The sequence below is a fragment of the Drosophila tropicalis genome, unplaced genomic scaffold (assembly GCF_018151085.1).
Source record: "Drosophila tropicalis isolate 14030-0801.00 unplaced genomic scaffold, ASM1815108v1 contig_867, whole genome shotgun sequence".
Classification (NCBI taxonomy): domain Eukaryota; kingdom Metazoa; phylum Arthropoda; class Insecta; order Diptera; family Drosophilidae; genus Drosophila; species Drosophila tropicalis.
The window spans coordinates 3,554,766-3,571,749 of NW_027173362.1; the positions used below are offsets into that span (position 1 = coordinate 3,554,766).

Here is a 16,984-nt window from a genome sequence, read left to right on the forward strand (position 1 = left end):
GTCGTAGATTTTCAAATTGTCAACGACTAACTTTGGTATTTGGTATTTCTTTGGTATTTTTCCATGTATTTTTCTTCGGTATTTTTTGTCACTTAAGCCCCCAACAATAAATGAAGTGAGGTTCACATTGCACAGTGGTCAGTAAGCCCAGCAAATGGGTACTTAATGATATCAAATAAACATTTATTTCGAATACTAGAAAATATATTAGACAATATACCAAGGTAGCTGACCCCAATTAACCTTGATATAAATAGGGGAAATAATTTCACATATGCTTAGTTTTTCAGCTAACTCCGAACCACTGTGAAGCAGCGAGAAGCTCAGTTTTGTTATTTGTTTGTTGTTTCTTTTGAAGCACGGACGCATTTTGAATTTAATTGAAGCGAAATTAATCGAATTTAGTTGAAGTTGCAACACTATCCTCGAGCTGAAACTTCACTTTGACATACACATGTACGTGTTGTTTTATCACAAAAAAGGAGTGAAAATAAATACGAAGTTAACCAGGGGCCACGTGCATTAAAACAGGAACAAAAATATTAAAAAACCAAATGTAAGTGGAACGCAATGCGGTTTTGTTATTTGTTTTTCTTTTTTATCACAATTGCGGCGTAAATTATTCTTAAGGCCTATGTATTTTTTCTGCCATGTGGAGTGAAGAAGATTGTTATTGTACCTACTTCATATTGTTGTTTAATTCAAGTAACCGGTTTCAAGTTCAACACAAAATAATAACCAAAAAAAAACAGACATACACGCACACACACTTTTAAGCTGTTGCTTCTTAAATTACAGCTTCATGGAAACGGGATACACGTGCTTACACGTTTCTACGATTGTTCTGTCAGTGTATGCATGTGTGTGTCTGTGCGTGTTTGTGCCTGTGCGTGTGCCTGTGAGTGTGTGTGTGTGTGTGGGTTGTGCGTATTTATGCCTGGGTGTGTGAGTGAAACCGCTGAGTAAATAATACACAAACTGATAAGGTCTCGTTTCCTTTTCATACCTCAATCAATTTAATGTTCTGCTTTCTGTATCACTCTCTTGCCAGAAGAATACGCAATACAAAAACAAATCGCCAGCAACATGTTGCCAGACAATGGCCATGCATGTGGTCGATTCGGTCGAATTGTCTGTCTGTCTGGCTATTCGTATATGGATAATAAAACTTTGGATTAAAGTAACTATTAGAATATGTCTGTTGGATTAAAAACAAATTATTAGGCCATACCAGGAAATGATTATTTCAGGACATTTTAGTAAAGCTTAGCTCAGGAATTGTAATCAAAATATTAGGAGAAATTTGTATAAACATATACAACAATTTTATTCTTTTATATTTATTTTATGTCTAGAATTCATTATAGACATAATATTCAGGGTATATTAATTTTGGTCAGAAGTGTGCAACGCATAGAACGAAGCATCTCCGACCATACAAAGTATATATATTCTTGATCAGCACGACGAGACGAGTTCAACTAGCCATGTCCGTCCGTCCGTCCGTCTGGATCAACGCAAACTCCTCCTAGACCGTAAGAGCTACAGAGCTGAAATTTTGCACGTAGGCTTGTATATACTGCAGGCGTTGTATATCTCGGATTCAGCCGGATCGCACCACTATATCATATAGCTCCCATACAAACCCCAAAGTCACGAACAGTGACTTTTCTCAATAACTTCGTTATTTTCTATGCTATTATCGTGAAACTTAATATTAGAGAGTTTACTACGCCTATAAGCGACTATGCCAAATTTGATCAAGATCGGGTGACTATATCATATAGCCCCCATACAAACGGCCAAGTCACGAACAGTGACTTTCTCAATACCTTCGTTATTTTCTGAGCTATTGTCGTGAAACTTAATATTAGAGAGTTTACTACGCCTATAAGCGACTATGCCAAATTTGATCAGGATCGGGTGACTATATCATATAGCTCCCATAGGAACGATTGGTCGAAAACAGTGAACTTTGTTAATAACTTCGTTATTTTTAATGCGATTGCTTTTAAATTAAACATTTCTTAATTTAATATATATGTTAATGACTGTGCCGAATTTGATAAAGATCGGGTGACTATATCATATAGCTCCCATAGGAACGATCGGTGGAAAACAGTGACTTTGATCAATATCTTCGTTATTTCCTATGATTGTAGGCCTTTCTTTCGCAAGCATAAGCCTTTTTAGATAAAACGTTCTTCCACATTGATGGCTAATAGGTAAGGAAAGAGTTACCAAAAAAGTTGCAAGGGTATACAAACTTTGACGCGGTCGAAGTTAGCCCCGGCCCTCTGGTTTTTTAATTAAATTTATTCAAATTATCATAAAGAAAGCAAAAATATTAAATAGAATTTGAAAAAAAAAAAAAATATATAAAATTTCAATTATTGTAAACATAGTTTTTTGGTATGGAAAATGTATTATTTGATACAATTATTTTTATCTTTTTTCCATTAAACCCAAAAAATAAATTATGTAAATTGGCCATTTTCAAGGTATGTACATACATAAATCAAATTTAACATTAACCCCTTATGGAGGTTTGCTTTTAGACGGATATTTAGAAACGTCCTGACAGTTTCTATTATACTGATTTTCTTAGTTCTGCAAAATTCTCCAAGTCTTGAACCAAATTAGAAAATTTTGTCACACTGTGAGAGTTTTAATATCAAAGATTCTAAAATATTTATTTTATTTAAAGGGCACAAGGCAAAATATTTCCCTAAATCTTCAGCTTTAAAAGATCTTTAATGTATTCCAACTACTTTTGTTGTTGAACTTATTTTAAAAGGCGTTTGTTTTGTTTTGAAATTTTGGTAGTTCTTTAAAGTGATTTGTTTGCCATTTGTTTTTAATGAGTTGCTTTAATCTCTAGGTGTAATCTAGAAAAAGAGTTTTAATTGCTTTTTTTTTGTTTTTGTCAATTTCCATATACTAATTTCTCACTTCTTGAGTTATTTTGGCGTAACTTTATATGTATTTACATTTGTCGATCTAGATCTTGGTCTTGTATAACACATAGACATCACTCTAATATTTTTAATATTGCTCGAAAATTACCGAACTGTTTTATAAGAAAAATTGTCCATGAATGGCTACGATCTGTGGTAGTAATCTTTATCCATTAATGAATTAATTTTAGCCTTGTTTCTTACATTTCTTTTTCCTTTAGCGTCATGTCAACTTGTTATCTGGTTCTCGAGGATGGCACGATTATGCCAGGAGAGCCTTTTGGAGCTACCAACGTACCTATCAGTGGTGAGGTGGTCTTTCAAACGGGCATGGTTGGCTATACGGAGGCCCTAACCGATCGTTCGTACAGTGGACAAATTCTGGTGTTTACCTATCCACTGATTGGAAACTACGGTGTCCCTGATGCCAAGGAGTTGGATAAGTACGGACTTCCTGAGCACTTTGAATGGTTTGAAGGTGCCGTCCAGGCGGCTGGATTGGTGGTGGGGGAGGTATGCGATGAATCCTGGCATTGGCGATCCCGCCAAACTCTCTCGCAATGGCTGCAGAAACACAAAGTGCCCGGCATCAGTGGAGTGGACACCCGTGCCCTTACCAAGAAGTTGCGTGAAAACGGCAGCCTCCTTGGACGCATTGTCTATGGCGATGTGTCACCGTCGGCCGTAAAAAAATTGGAATTCGTTGATCCCAACGCCAAGAACTTAGCCAAGGAGGTCAGCATCAAGACGGAGCAAGTCTACAAGAGCATTAGTGGAGCTGGTCCCCGCATTGCTGTACTGGATTGTGGCTTGAAACTTAATCAGTTGCGTTGTCTTCTAGAGCGAGGAGCTTCTGTTCGGCTGTTACCTTTTAGCACTGAGCTTAACGATAATGATTATGACGCACTTTTTCTGTCGAACGGACCAGGTGATCCGGAGAAATGCACCGAAATAGTACAGCAAGTGCGCAAAGTCGTCAGTGCGGGTAAAAAACCCATTATGGGTATTTGTTTGGGCCATCAGTTGTTGGCCAAAGCCATTGGTTGCTCCACATACAAGATGAAGTACGGCAATCGAGGACACAATCTGCCCTGCTTGCACCGGGCATCGGGCCGCTGTCTGATGACCTCACAGAATCACGGTTATGCCGTTGATCTTGAACATTTGCCCAAGGATTGGGATGAATTGTTTGTCAATGCCAACGATGGCACAAATGAAGGCATTGTTCATCGCACAAAACCGTATTTCTCAGTGCAGTTTCATCCGGAACATCATGCCGGACCCCGGGACACTGAGTTTCTTTTCGATGTCTTCCTGGAGGCCATTAAGGGATCAACACTGTCAGTTCCCCAGTTAATTGAGCGTCATTTGAAGCCAGAACGCGTGGTGCCGCCACCAAGTAAGCCAAGGAAGGTGTTAATTCTCGGCTCTGGCGGTCTATCAATTGGCCAGGCTGGTGAATTCGATTATTCTGGTTCGCAAGCAATTAAAGCCATGCGCGAATGCAATATCCAAACGGTTCTCATTAATCCCAACATAGCCACCGTTCAGACATCCAAAGGTATGGCGGATAAATGCTACTTCCTGCCCCTCACCGCACACTATGTGGAGCAGGTGATCAAATCGGAGCGTCCCAGCGGAGTTCTCCTCACATTCGGCGGTCAAACTGCGCTCAATTGCGGTGTGGAGCTGGAGAGGGCTGGTGTCTTTGCCAAGTACAATGTGAGGATTCTGGGCACACCGATTCAATCGATTATCGAGACGGAGGACAGAAAGTTATTCGCCCAGCGAGTGAATGAGATTGGTGAACAGGTGGCACCATCGGAAGCTGTTAACACAGTGGCCGAGGCATTGGCTGCAGCCAATCGTATTGGGTATCCCGTAATGGCCCGTGCCGCCTTCTCTTTGGGTGGCCTCGGTTCCGGTTTTGCCAACAATGCTGACGAACTGGAGACACTGGCGCAACAGGCTCTGGCCCATTCCAGTCAACTGATTGTCGACAAATCCTTAAAGGGCTGGAAAGAGGTCGAGTACGAGGTGGTCCGAGATGCCTACGACAATTGCATCACTGTCTGCAACATGGAGAATTTCGATCCATTGGGCATTCACACGGGCGAAAGCATTGTGGTGGCTCCATCGCAAACTCTTTCGGATCGCGAATACCAAATGCTACGAAGCACTGCTCTGAAGGTTATCCGGCACTTTGGCGTCGTCGGTGAGTGCAATATCCAGTATGCCCTGTGCCCGGACTCCGAGCAATACTACATCATCGAAGTGAATGCGCGACTCTCGCGTAGCTCTGCCCTGGCTAGCAAGGCTACAGGCTATCCATTGGCGTATGTGGCAGCTAAATTGTCGCTGGGATTGCCTCTGCCGGATATCAAGAATTCCGTTACCGGAAATACCACCGCCTGCTTCGAGCCGAGTCTTGATTACTGTGTGGTCAAGATTCCACGCTGGGATCTGGCCAAATTTGTGCGGGTCAGCAAGAATATTGGCAGCTCCATGAAGAGTGTGGGCGAAGTGATGGCCATTGGTCGCAGCTTTGAGGAAGCCTTTCAGAAGGCTCTGCGCATGGTGGACAGCGATGTTCAGGGTTTCGAGCCTAATGGCGCCGTTGTGGATGAGGAGCTTCTGTCCGTCCCCACGGACAGGCGTCCCTTTGTCCTGGCCGCTGCCTTGCATTCGGGCATGGGTATTGATGAGCTGCATCAACTGACGAAAATTGATCGTTGGTTCCTTCATAAACTGGAAAGGATTTGTAAATTCAAGAACACATTGGATTTGAGCAAGGAACTGCTATTGAAAGCCAAGTGTCTGGGCTTTTCAGACAAGCAGATAGCCATGGCCACCAAAAGCACAGAGCTGGCTGTGCGGCAACTACGTTTGGAGCACTCGATCCGGCCATTTGTGAAGCAAATCGATACTGTGGCTGGGGAATGGCCGGCTAGCACCAATTATCTATATAATACTTACAATGGGCAGGAGCACGATTTGGATTTCCCTGGTGGGCATATAATTGTGGTCGGGTCGGGTGTCTATCGCATTGGCTCCTCGGTGGAGTTCGATTGGTGTGCGGTTAGCTGTCTCAAGGAGTTGCACAAGCTGCAGAAGCAAACCATTATGATCAACTACAATCCTGAGACAGTGTCTACCGACTATGATATGTGCGATCGCCTTTATTTCGAGGAGATTAGCTTTGAGGTTGTCATGGACATTTACGAGTTGGAGAGATCCGATGGCATCATCTTATCGATGGGTGGCCAGTTGCCCAATAACATTGCCATGGACTTGCATCGCCAGCAGGCCAAAGTATTGGGCACGTCACCCGAGTCCATCGATTGTGCTGAAAACCGCTTCAAATTCTCCCGTATGCTCGACCGCAAGGGAATCTTGCAACCCCGATGGAAGGAGCTCACAAATCTGCAGTCGGCCATCGATTTCTGCGAAGAGGTGGGCTATCCCTGTCTGGTCAGACCGTCTTATGTCCTCTCTGGCGCCGCCATGAATGTCGCCTATTCGAATCAGGATCTGGAAACGTATCTAAATGCCGCCTCAGAAGTGAGTCGCGAGCATCCCGTGGTCATTTCAAAATTCCTTACAGAAGCCAAAGAAATCGATGTGGATGCAGTCGCCGCAGATGGCCAAGTCCTTTGCATAGCCGTATCCGAGCATGTAGAGAACGCTGGTGTCCATTCGGGTGATGCCACACTGGTTACCCCGCCGCAGGACATTAATGCCGAGACTCTAGAGGCCATAAAGCGCATCACTTGCGACCTGGCCAGTGTTCTGGATGTGACGGGACCTTTCAATATGCAACTGATTGCCAAGAATAACGAACTCAAGGTTATCGAGTGCAATGTGCGTGTTTCACGTTCATTTCCCTTCGTCTCCAAGACATTGGATCATGACTTCGTGGCCATTGCCACCCGTGCCATTATGGGTTTGGAGGTGGAACCGCATTTGGAGGTGCTACACGGTGTTGGTAAAGTCGGCGTCAAAGTGCCCCAGTTTAGTTTCTCTCGTCTGGCCGGGGCCGATGTTCAGCTAGGCGTCGAGATGGCTTCCACCGGCGAAGTGGCCTGCTTTGGGGATAATCGCTATGAGGCCTATCTAAAGGCCATGATGTCCACCGGTTTTGAGATTCCTAAAAATGCTGTTCTACTATCCATTGGCAGTTTTAAGGTGAGCCAGAATGAATTCAACAATCATTACACTTACTATACAGAGTGTTCCCTCTTCTTCTTTTTTTGATTGATAGCACAAAATGGAATTGCTATCATCGATTCGGGACTTGGCCAAAATGGGCTACAAACTATATGCCTCAATGGGTACCGGTGACTTCTATGCCGAACATGGCGTTGATGTAAGTAATTTAATTATTTTATATAACGCAAAGAAAGCCTTTTTCCCGATCCCCTTAAGTATCCAATATTGGTGACTTTTTCTGTTCCCATGCATAACAAAGTAAACTTGATTGATTCATCACGTTGTGTTGGTTCGATAAGAACTATATCGGTCGGAATGGCATTCGAGATAAAAGTCGATGGTCTAACATTCCTCAATATCCGATTTATTGACCATGGCCCTTGTTAACTGCGATGGGCAATCCTTCAGTTTCAATTTCTAGTTTGCACTCTAAACTGACTTTTAAACATTGCAAACTCTGGGCGGGCTTATCATCTATATAAAATGACTTTTATATTTTTATATATGTATATGTATGTGTGTATGAACAGAATTTATATATGTATACATTTATTTATATGGGTGGCTATATCTACGGGTCTTATCTTAGTGCATTTATGGATTTGCGCATTTAGTTGAGGGCTTCTTTTAGCTTTTGTGCATTACGTTTAACCATATGACGTAATTCCTCACGCTTGGATTCTGGCGCTAGGGTCTGCATTAGCTGATCGGTTTTCTGTGTTAAAGTTTGAACCTTATCGGGTTGAATATTGAGACGCTGCAGAAGATTACCCAAAGACAATATACTTTCCGAGTTTGTCTGTGTTGGTTCTGCTGCTGCTCCTGATGGGATAGTTTCATTCTCTTCCTCCTGGTGCTCGCTATCGCTTCCGTCCTCTGTTTTCTGATTGGGTTGAGGCGGTGAATGAATTAAAACCACATGATCGTCGAATTTTATAGATCTACGCGGATGCTGGGGACTGACACTGCGGCTGGGTGAAGTTGGTGGTGTCAGGAACAGCGAAGAGAACGATGGCCACGACCCCGATGGCATTGGAGATGTCTCCATCTTTTCCAAATTGTTGGCCTCTTCGCACAGCTGCTCAACAAAATGCTGGGCATGCTGAGAGCAACCCAATTTCTGATAGAGCCGACACAAACGTTGGCCTTGCTCTAGGTAGAGATGAGAGTGATGGCAATTGCGAAAAGCTATGGCCTTGCGGAGCATACTCAGCATATGATCGAGCAGTAGCTCGAGGAGATTAGTGCGACGCAATATTTCTAGACCATTGTTGAACTGGGGTTGCGTTTGCTGTTCTATGCCATTGCTGGCATTCGAGTTGGATCGCCGGGTGGCGATCAGCAATTGCAAGTCCAGATTGTCCACCGAACTGGTGACGGATATCTCCCTCTGCAATTGCATTTGCCGCTGCTCAAGGAGTTTCATTTGCTGCGCAGCTTGCATGCGTTGGGTCTTGCGTCGAAGCTTACCCCGTGAGCGCTCCTGGTGCTCGGCCAGGCCCAACCAGCCCTGGGCATCTGTAATGACTTCCTTGCTCCGCTTATTATCTTTTGTCTCCGGTGATACTAGCTGCCCATGCCAGGGAGCAGCGGAGGTGCTGTTTACTGGAGTTTGCCTCTTGAATTTACTCCACTCGCGCAGTTGAATATAGTCTTCGGTAAAGATGTTCCCCAGCAAACGGTTGTAGTCCAATGGTGGATAGAAATTCTCATGATGCTGCAAATGCTTCAAGGCCTCGACCATATGCAGCAGCGGATGCTCGGCTATTCCCGCCATAATGGTGTGGAGCTGCATTAATGCATCCTCCGGCACATGCTCAAGAAGATTGCGCTCCTTGATGAAATAGTCGCGCAGTTCCTTGCGTGCCAGACAATCGGCAAAGGTGCGCACAAAGCGAACCAGCTGTTCTCCCAAGAACTCTTCGGGCCACTCATTGGTGTTACTTTCGCACTGCCAGAACAGATGGGCCCGCAGTTGTTCCATCAAGGAGCCCATGGCCGTATATTGCTCCCCGACAAATGTCCGTACGAGAAGTTTCATCAGAAGAAATACCTTGAGCTGCATTTGATTCAACTGTCTCTCCAGATAAATTTCCGCCTGGGGGAAAACAATGCGCCATTCCAATTCCCGGAAAGGATTCTTCCTATGCTTGGGCGAATGACCCTCAGGTATCACATGAAAGCCAAAGGATTTAATTCGCTGACGCATCTGTTCGGTGGGCCATTGGAATTTCTCTCCTGTATGCAAATTGGTAAGCACAGGTCGCGTTCGACGATTGAACTCAAAGGCGCAATCTGGCCAGCCATGCGGGACATGGATTGCGGGCACCATCATCTCTTGGTCTAGGATCACCGTGCAGCCACGATAGCTACCAGAAGCCAATTGGGCCGCGGGTATATGTAAATCTTTAGCCAAATGCTGGCGCAAAAGTTCTCCAAAATAGTTCATAAACTGTGTGGAACTCAAGTAGCTTTGCTGAAGCAGTGTACGCCGATGTTGTTGCTCCAGGCGGCATTGACGCAATACCTCTACGGTCTCGTAGCCAGAGGGAGAATCAAAACCAACTCCTTGTTGCATTTCTGCAGGAGTTTCTCTATTCTTAACTTCAATCTCTCCATCTTCATAGTCAGCCTCCTCGTCATCATCATCATCATCGTCGTCGTCGTCATCGTCATCATCCATTAGCCAGGGTGGCAAGCATTTGGCCAACTGAGAAATACATTCATCCGGTAAGACATTTCTACGAAGTGAAACTTGTGTCATGCGCAACTCTTTCAAGGGTCGTGGATTATTCAAACGCGACATATATACATGATCATAATCCTTCCAACTGTCAGCCGTACTATAACCAGAACTGGAACTGCCATCCGTATAGATGCCGCCGTCTATCTCATCGCTAAAGCTGTTCAAAGATCTCGTTGGACTTATCATCGATTGCTGATGTTGCTCGCGCAGCTTCAAACGCACATAGCCCATCCAACGGGTGCGCTCCATCAGTTGTACATAATCCCAGCGTGCGGGTGTACTCTTGTAGTAATCTGTGTCCAACAAAACTTTGCACAAGGCCGCAATCGAATCATAATTGGCATCATTCGGTCTCGCTATATCCACATTTTCGAATACCACATACGTCAAGGGTTTCTGTAGCGGCTGGCCACCAAATTTTACCTGCCTTCAGAATGAAATTACAATCAATAATCTGCAGATAAAGTCGTTCGGTCATTCAACTTACACTGCCACATCGATGACACTGGCATGAAGCAAACTGTGCTCACTCAACAATTGGGCACTGGCCCGTCGCTTGGCCTGCAGTTGTTGATCCATGGCTGACATTTCTGCCTCAAAGTGGCTAAAGAACTGCATTCCAAGTAACACTTGATTAAGCAGAAATGTCTCCAGTTGGCTGTCCAATTGATAGAGGGTCTTCCTCTCGATGATTCGATGATGATCCTCACGTTGCTTCTCCAGAGTGCGGGCATATAGAGCACTGCCGCATTCTGTGGCACTGCTTCCATTGCTGCCACCCAGTAAACGCATGGCAACTTGGGAATTGTGACGCCAATTGGAACTTGTGCTTCTCTGGCTTCCCGATTGCCTTGGATAACGTTGTTGTTGTTGTTTTCTGTCATGCCTTTGAATTCTTCCATTACGTTTCTGTAGTCTATGGAGTTGTCGCTGTCGTCGTTTTTCTTCCTGTCGTCGGCGTCGTGACGACTTCTGCAACTGCTGATCGTTTATCGTCTGCAGGGCATTTTGCTGAACGCTCTGACTATCGCTTAATGGCCTCGAGCAGGAGCAACCCATCGCGACCGTTGGCACCAACTGAATGTCTACGATCAGTAATAGCATTTTGATAACAATCGCCATTCAATCGAATGTCATTTTCTTGTCATAGATAAGAATCGCAGAAAGTAACAAGTGTTTTCAGATAATGGCTCTCTTCCTATACTCCTCCATGCTTCCGGCTCTGTCACTTTACGACTGTATCAACAGTGGTCGATTCTTACTGGATTTGAAATTGAAAATCTCAAGTCCGTCTCCTGTTTTCCTAGATACACCATTTGACCGATTAAAACGTAGAAAAAGGTCCACAAAAAGGGCAAATGTCACTCTTTCAGTAGTCAAAGACTTTACTTTGTTTTACACATCACTCCGTTTGTAATTCTCAACTAGTTTTAGTTGGAAGCGATTCCGGTTTGGTTTTTTCCTGGGTCATGTAGCATTGGTTCCACTGTTTCTCAAATAAAAATAGCTCTTAAGTCAAACGTTATAGTATAAGTATTGTAAGTGCGAAATTGAATTCTACATTTAACCAGTTGCACCCAATTTTCTGTGTTCCTTTCGATCATTATCGTTATTTTTATTTGAAGAACATTAAACAAGTTCTTAAACTGAGATAGCGTTTATAGTTGTCACCTGAAATTCTGGAAATTCCCAATATAATTCCTAAAACCCGTTAACTTCCTGCAGGTGGAATCGGTTCAGTGGACATTCGATAAGCTAACTCCCGATGACTTCAATGGTGAACTACGTCATCTGGCCGAATTTTTGGCAAAGAAGCACTTTGATTTAGTCATCAATTTGCCAATGCGAGGTGGCGGAGCCAGACGGTAAGTCTTTGATCTTGGATCACAATTCGATATCATTTCTTTTCGTTTTTGCGTTGCAGTGTCTCGTCATTCATGACACATGGCTATCGTACCCGCCGCCTGGCTGTGGACTATTCCATTCCTCTGGTCACGGATGTAAAGTGTACCAAGTTGCTGGTGGAATCGATGCGTCTGACTGGACGTAATCCGGCAATGAAAACCCATACGGATTGCATGACCTCGAGACGCATTGTCAAGTTGCCAGGATTCATTGATGTCCATGTGCATTTGCGAGAACCAGGCGGCACCCACAAGGAGGATTTCGACAGCGGCACGGCAGCAGCTTTGGCCGGCGGTGTGACACTTGTGTGCGCCATGCCCAACACAAATCCGTCAATTGTAGATCGGGAGACTTTCCAACAGTTCCAAGAGTTGGCCCGCTTGGGATCCCGTTGCGATTACGCCTTGTATTTGGGAGCCTCGGATGCAAATTGGTCGCATGCCCATGAATTGGCTACTCAGGCGTGTGGCTTGAAAATGTATCTCAACAATACGTTCGGCACATTAAAGTTAAGTGATATCGGTGCTTGGCAGCGCCATTTATCGCATTGGCCAAAGCGGGCACCCATTGTGTGCCACGCTGAGAGACAAAGCATGGCGGCTATATTGCTGCTGGCGCATTTATTGGATAGGCCGGTCCACATTTGTCATGTGGCTCGCAAGGAGGAGATCCAATTGATACGGGCGGCCAAGGAGAAGGGCATAAAGGTGACTTGCGAAGTGTGTCCGCATCATTTATTCCTTAGTACCAAGGACGTGGAGCATTTGGGCGCAGGAATGGCTGAGGTGCGACCCGTTCTATGCTCTCCCGAGGATCAGGAAGCCCTGTGGGAGAATATGGACTACATTGATGTGTTTGCCACCGACCATGCTCCGCACACACTCGAGGAGAAGCGATCGGATAATCCACCGCCAGGTTTTCCCGGCTTGGAGACAATTCTCCCAATGCTATTGCAGGCCGTGAATGAGGGCCGTCTAACCATTGAAGACATTAAGCGAAAGTTCCATCGCAATCCGAGAAGTATATTTAATTTGCCCGAACAGCCGCACACTTATGTGGAAGTCGACCTAGATGAGGAATGGACGATTAACGCCAGTGACCTAAAGACCAAGGCCCGCTGGACACCGTTCGACGGCACCAAGGTCAAGGGTCGTGTGCATCGAGTGGTTCTGCGCGGCGAGGTGGCCTACATTGATGGCCAAGTGTTGGTTCAGCCCGGCTATGGTCAAAATGTGCGTGCCACCGCATCAGCTCTGCAATGTCTTGCCGAGGCGGCGGAACTACCCAGCGATACTGATGCCAATGATACATTCGCTCGTCTTCTCACCGGCAGCGAGCAGGTACCCAAGGTTCACTTCGAGGACGAGGCCGGTGCGGGCGGCGTCGGCTTCCTGCGTCCCGTTTCGCCTTCGCCTCGCTTACGTCTCGACTCGTCGACCCTGCGAGAGTATCTGCAAAAGACCACACAGTTGCCGAATAGTCCGAATCCAGTGGCCCATTCGCTAGTGGGCAAACACATTCTGTCAGTCGATATGTTCACCAAGGAGCATCTCAACGATATCTTTAATCTGGCCCAATTGTTAAAGTCGCGAGTCACCAAGGATCGGCCAGTGGATGATCTCTTGCGCGGCAAGATTATGGCCAGTGTCTTCTACGAAGTGAGCACAAGGACTCAGTGCAGCTTTGCAGCGGCTATGCAACGGCTGGGCGGACGGGTTATCAGCATGGATCAGGATACATCGTCGGTAAAGAAGGGTGAGACGCTGGAGGATAGCATTAAAGTGATGGCCAGCTATGCCGATGTGATGGTTCTGCGTCATCCGGAGCCAGGTGCCGTAACAGTAAGTAACGGATGAAAATCGTCATAACGCCAACTGATCTAAACTTTTCTTTAGCGCGCAGCCTCATTCTCGCGCAAACCCCTGATCAATGCCGGCGACGGTGTGGGTGAGCATCCCACCCAAGCATTACTGGACATCTTCACAATCCGCGAGGAAATCGGTACAGTCAATGGACTAACCATAACCATGGTGGGAGATTTGAAAAACGGGCGAACTGTTCATTCCTTGGCCCGCCTTCTCATGCGGTATGACGTCACACTGAATTATGTTGCCCCCGTGGGCCTGGAGATGCCCAGGGAGCTGACTCAATATTTGCACGATCACGGAGTTAAGCAGTTCTTCTTGACTTCTATGGAAGAGGTATTGCCTAACACCGATGTCATCTACATGACGCGCATTCAACGGGAACGTTTCTCTAGCGAGGCTGACTACCAGCGGGTGAGTTCTCGTTCTCCCACCTTAGAATCCTATCCTATCCACAAAAATTATCTTTTCACTCTCTGTTTCTGTCCCTGCAGTGCTGTGGCAAATATATTGTCACTCCCCAACTGATGACACGGGCCAAAAACCGCACCATTGTACTTCATCCATTGCCGCGTCTGGATGAGATTAGTCGCGATTTCGATTCGGATCCCAGAGCTGCCTACTTCCGGCAGGCCGAGTATGGCATGTACATTCGCATGGCTCTGCTAGCAATGGTTGTTGGTTGCCGCAACACCGCTGCCCTATGAAGGGGGACAATGTGACTTCTCGATTTCTCTTTATGCATTTTTCCCATTTACATTTACATATACCCATCTTTTTTTTTACCTTTATTATGTGATAGCTGTTCAATTGAAAGAACCAAAATAATAAAAGCCAGACATTTTTTCACATTTCCCGGTGTTCTGGTCGGTAGGGAACACACATTGGGCCCAGAGACAAATCGAGACAAATATTCAAACGTATAAACAGAAGGAAATGTTTCTTAGTTTTCAAACTTTGACAAAATAAATGCAATCGACATCCGGAAGCCGGTTTAAGAGCAAAATTCGAAGAAAAACTTAATATTTCAAGAGATAATGACGCGGAAAACTTTACATTAAAATTTATCTCTAGTTTTATAAGTACATTGATATAATTAACTAACAATAAGTGCTCAATTGCCGATAATTTCTAGCCTTGATTGACCAAAGATTGTTGTGTTAGAACTTATTGTTCTTCTATAATTTTCATAGAATCATTATTTTTTGAAACAAATTCATTTTCCTGTTCAATTAGTTCCATTATTTTAAAATTACTTGGGATAACTCTTCTCATTCTTAAAATTAAACAAAATTTTCTGACTATGACATGATTTTTGGTAATTAAACGGATTCGAATACGCTAATTCCAGAGGCTGAAAAATAGGCACCCAGAAGTATGCAATGGATAGGAAAAGAATCTTTGTTCGTACATTTTTAACAGATTCTGGAATATCCTGTTGTTTGCTTGTTTGTTAGATGCAAAAGAGTCAAATCATTCTTCAAAATCAAAAATTTCTTCAATACTTTATAGCATACTTTTGGGCTTAAATTAGACAAATTTTAACACCAGAGTGGCAGAGAAGTCCCTATGTGTGTTTAGAGGGTAAACTAATGTTTTTAGCATTTTATTGAATAATGAAATATTGCGAAATAGGACACCCATTGAACTTGAAACACTTTTTCATGTCCTCAAAAATGTCAAATTTATTTGAATTTTATAATCTCTTAACTTTACGAGACTATAATTTTTCCAAAGTTAAACCAATTTTGAAAATTGATATCTTATTTGAATGCTTTTATATTTAAATTGTTAAATGTAAGTCACGCTAATTCTTAAATGAACTTTTCATGTTAGAACCGAACAGCAAAGTATTCCTATGAATCCTGTTTTTATGATACGATTTATTAGTACTATGTGCTAGCTAGTTTATTGAATTTGAATATATGTTAGTATAATTTATTTCGATGAAATCGGATATAAAGGGAATTCCCATTTTCTCCTTTTTCATATTTTTAATGAATTTTCTTTGGTGTTTACCATACAAGCAAATGCACTTTCTATTGCCCGCAATATAAAAGATTAAGAATCACGTTAAGCCTCTACCCTAGAGGCTTTCAAATCTCAAAGACGAAAATTTCGGTATACAATTTATCTTTTTCTGCTTATTTTTCTTCCATAGTAATGCCTACTTCTACGCTTTATAATTATTTAATATTTAACGCAAGATATCTTTAAGGTGTGAGAATAGAGAAAAGAGAGGAAACGTAAGTTGATGAGGTAATAAAACGTTTTACATTTCTGACTGATAAACGGTTTTCAAAAATGTACATTTGGAATAACTTCTTCAATCATCACAAAGGATCCGGGAGGAGGATCGAGCCGTTATTACATTAATCCAAAGTCGATCAATTTCAAACTGAACGGTATAAAAAAGATTTTGGAGACTGTTCGGTAGGATCTGTATGACCATTACCAAATCGCAATCGCAAAGACAACACTCGATGCACATGACATGACAAATTTTACATTGAAATTGTATTAACTCTGAGCAAAGGTGTGAAGGGAGCGAGCTCAAACATTGTCTTTAAACGAAGACTTTCTAAACACAATTTTCCTGAAACTTAGTGTAGATTAATTTGCCACAAACAATCGAAGGAGTGGCAATTAGCTGAATATCCAATAATTTTGTTAAAATTTTTTTCTGATCATAAGTAACTTGACCTGTTGCGGTCAGTCTTCCACAATTTGTATTGGAAAGTGGAATCGATGATCTTGATTGTTAATTGTTTTTTTCTGTAGATGGAGCTAAGTTTTAGATACCTTGTAATATCAGCGACTTGAAAAATTTTAGAATGACTTTTGCTTTTGGCTCATTTTGTCGAAAGAAATACTTTTTTGAATCTTAGCGCAGGATACACATTCGTGGGCCAGTGTCTAGGAATACCCTTTTAACGAAATAGTGTTTTTTCAGCACATGTTTATTTGGTAGAAAGCTAGTTTGAAATATATAATTAAATTAAATATACAAAAATATATTACAACGCAAACAAAATTACCTAAAATAAATGTAAAGCTACAAACAAAACAAAATAAAGATGACAGCGCAGGCGATAAGCTGTTACCGATAATTTAAGTGGCGATTGATCGAAACTCAAATTGAGTCAACCACGATAAATGCCTATCGATAGTTGATGGCGTTGCCATCTGCTTTTATTCAAACTTTTAAAAAACCAACTTCCTTGAGAATAATCTCAACTTGTTCTTATCTGGCTTTGAAAATAGATTGACCAATGGCTGGCAAGTTAACAAAGGGAGAAATT

At 43.3% G+C, this 16,984-nt stretch overlaps 3 protein-coding genes across 5 annotated transcripts in view; 1 reads left to right on the forward strand and 2 right to left on the reverse strand.

The window, feature by feature from the left end:
* The window catches only part of rst (roughest), a 240,091-nt gene extending 223,355 nt beyond the window's left edge, over positions 1-16,736 (reverse strand). The window contains exons 1-2 of one of the 3 annotated variants that reach the window (XM_068298453.1): positions 16,721-16,736; positions 16,485-16,657 (exon numbers count right to left, since the gene is read on the reverse strand). The gene's annotated coding sequence lies outside the window, so the exon portion shown is untranslated. Of the gene's footprint in view, positions 1-683; positions 799-16,484 lie in introns of those variants that run through there. The other 2 variants (XM_068298451.1, XM_068298452.1) reach the window with 2 other exon arrangements.
* r (carbamoyl-phosphate synthetase 2, aspartate transcarbamylase, and dihydroorotase rudimentary) lies at positions 296-14,533 on the forward strand. The gene is made up of 7 exons (XM_068298448.1): positions 296-556; positions 3,179-7,142; positions 7,219-7,323; positions 11,638-11,777; positions 11,837-13,658; positions 13,713-14,096; positions 14,177-14,533. The coding sequence occupies exons 2-7, from the start codon at positions 3,183-3,185 to the stop codon at positions 14,387-14,389; spliced, it is 6,624 nt and encodes a 2,207-aa protein (XP_068154549.1). The 5' UTR covers positions 296-556; positions 3,179-3,182; the 3' UTR covers positions 14,390-14,533.
* On the reverse strand, positions 7,634-11,031 carry LOC137583424 (uncharacterized). Its single transcript, XM_068298449.1, has 2 exons — positions 10,400-11,031; positions 7,634-10,339 (listed from the first exon to the last, which is right to left on the reverse strand). The coding sequence occupies exons 1-2, from the start codon at positions 11,014-11,016 to the stop codon at positions 7,777-7,779; spliced, it is 3,180 nt and encodes a 1,059-aa protein (XP_068154550.1). The 5' UTR covers positions 11,017-11,031; the 3' UTR covers positions 7,634-7,776.
* Positions 16,737-16,984: the final 248 nt, after the last annotated feature.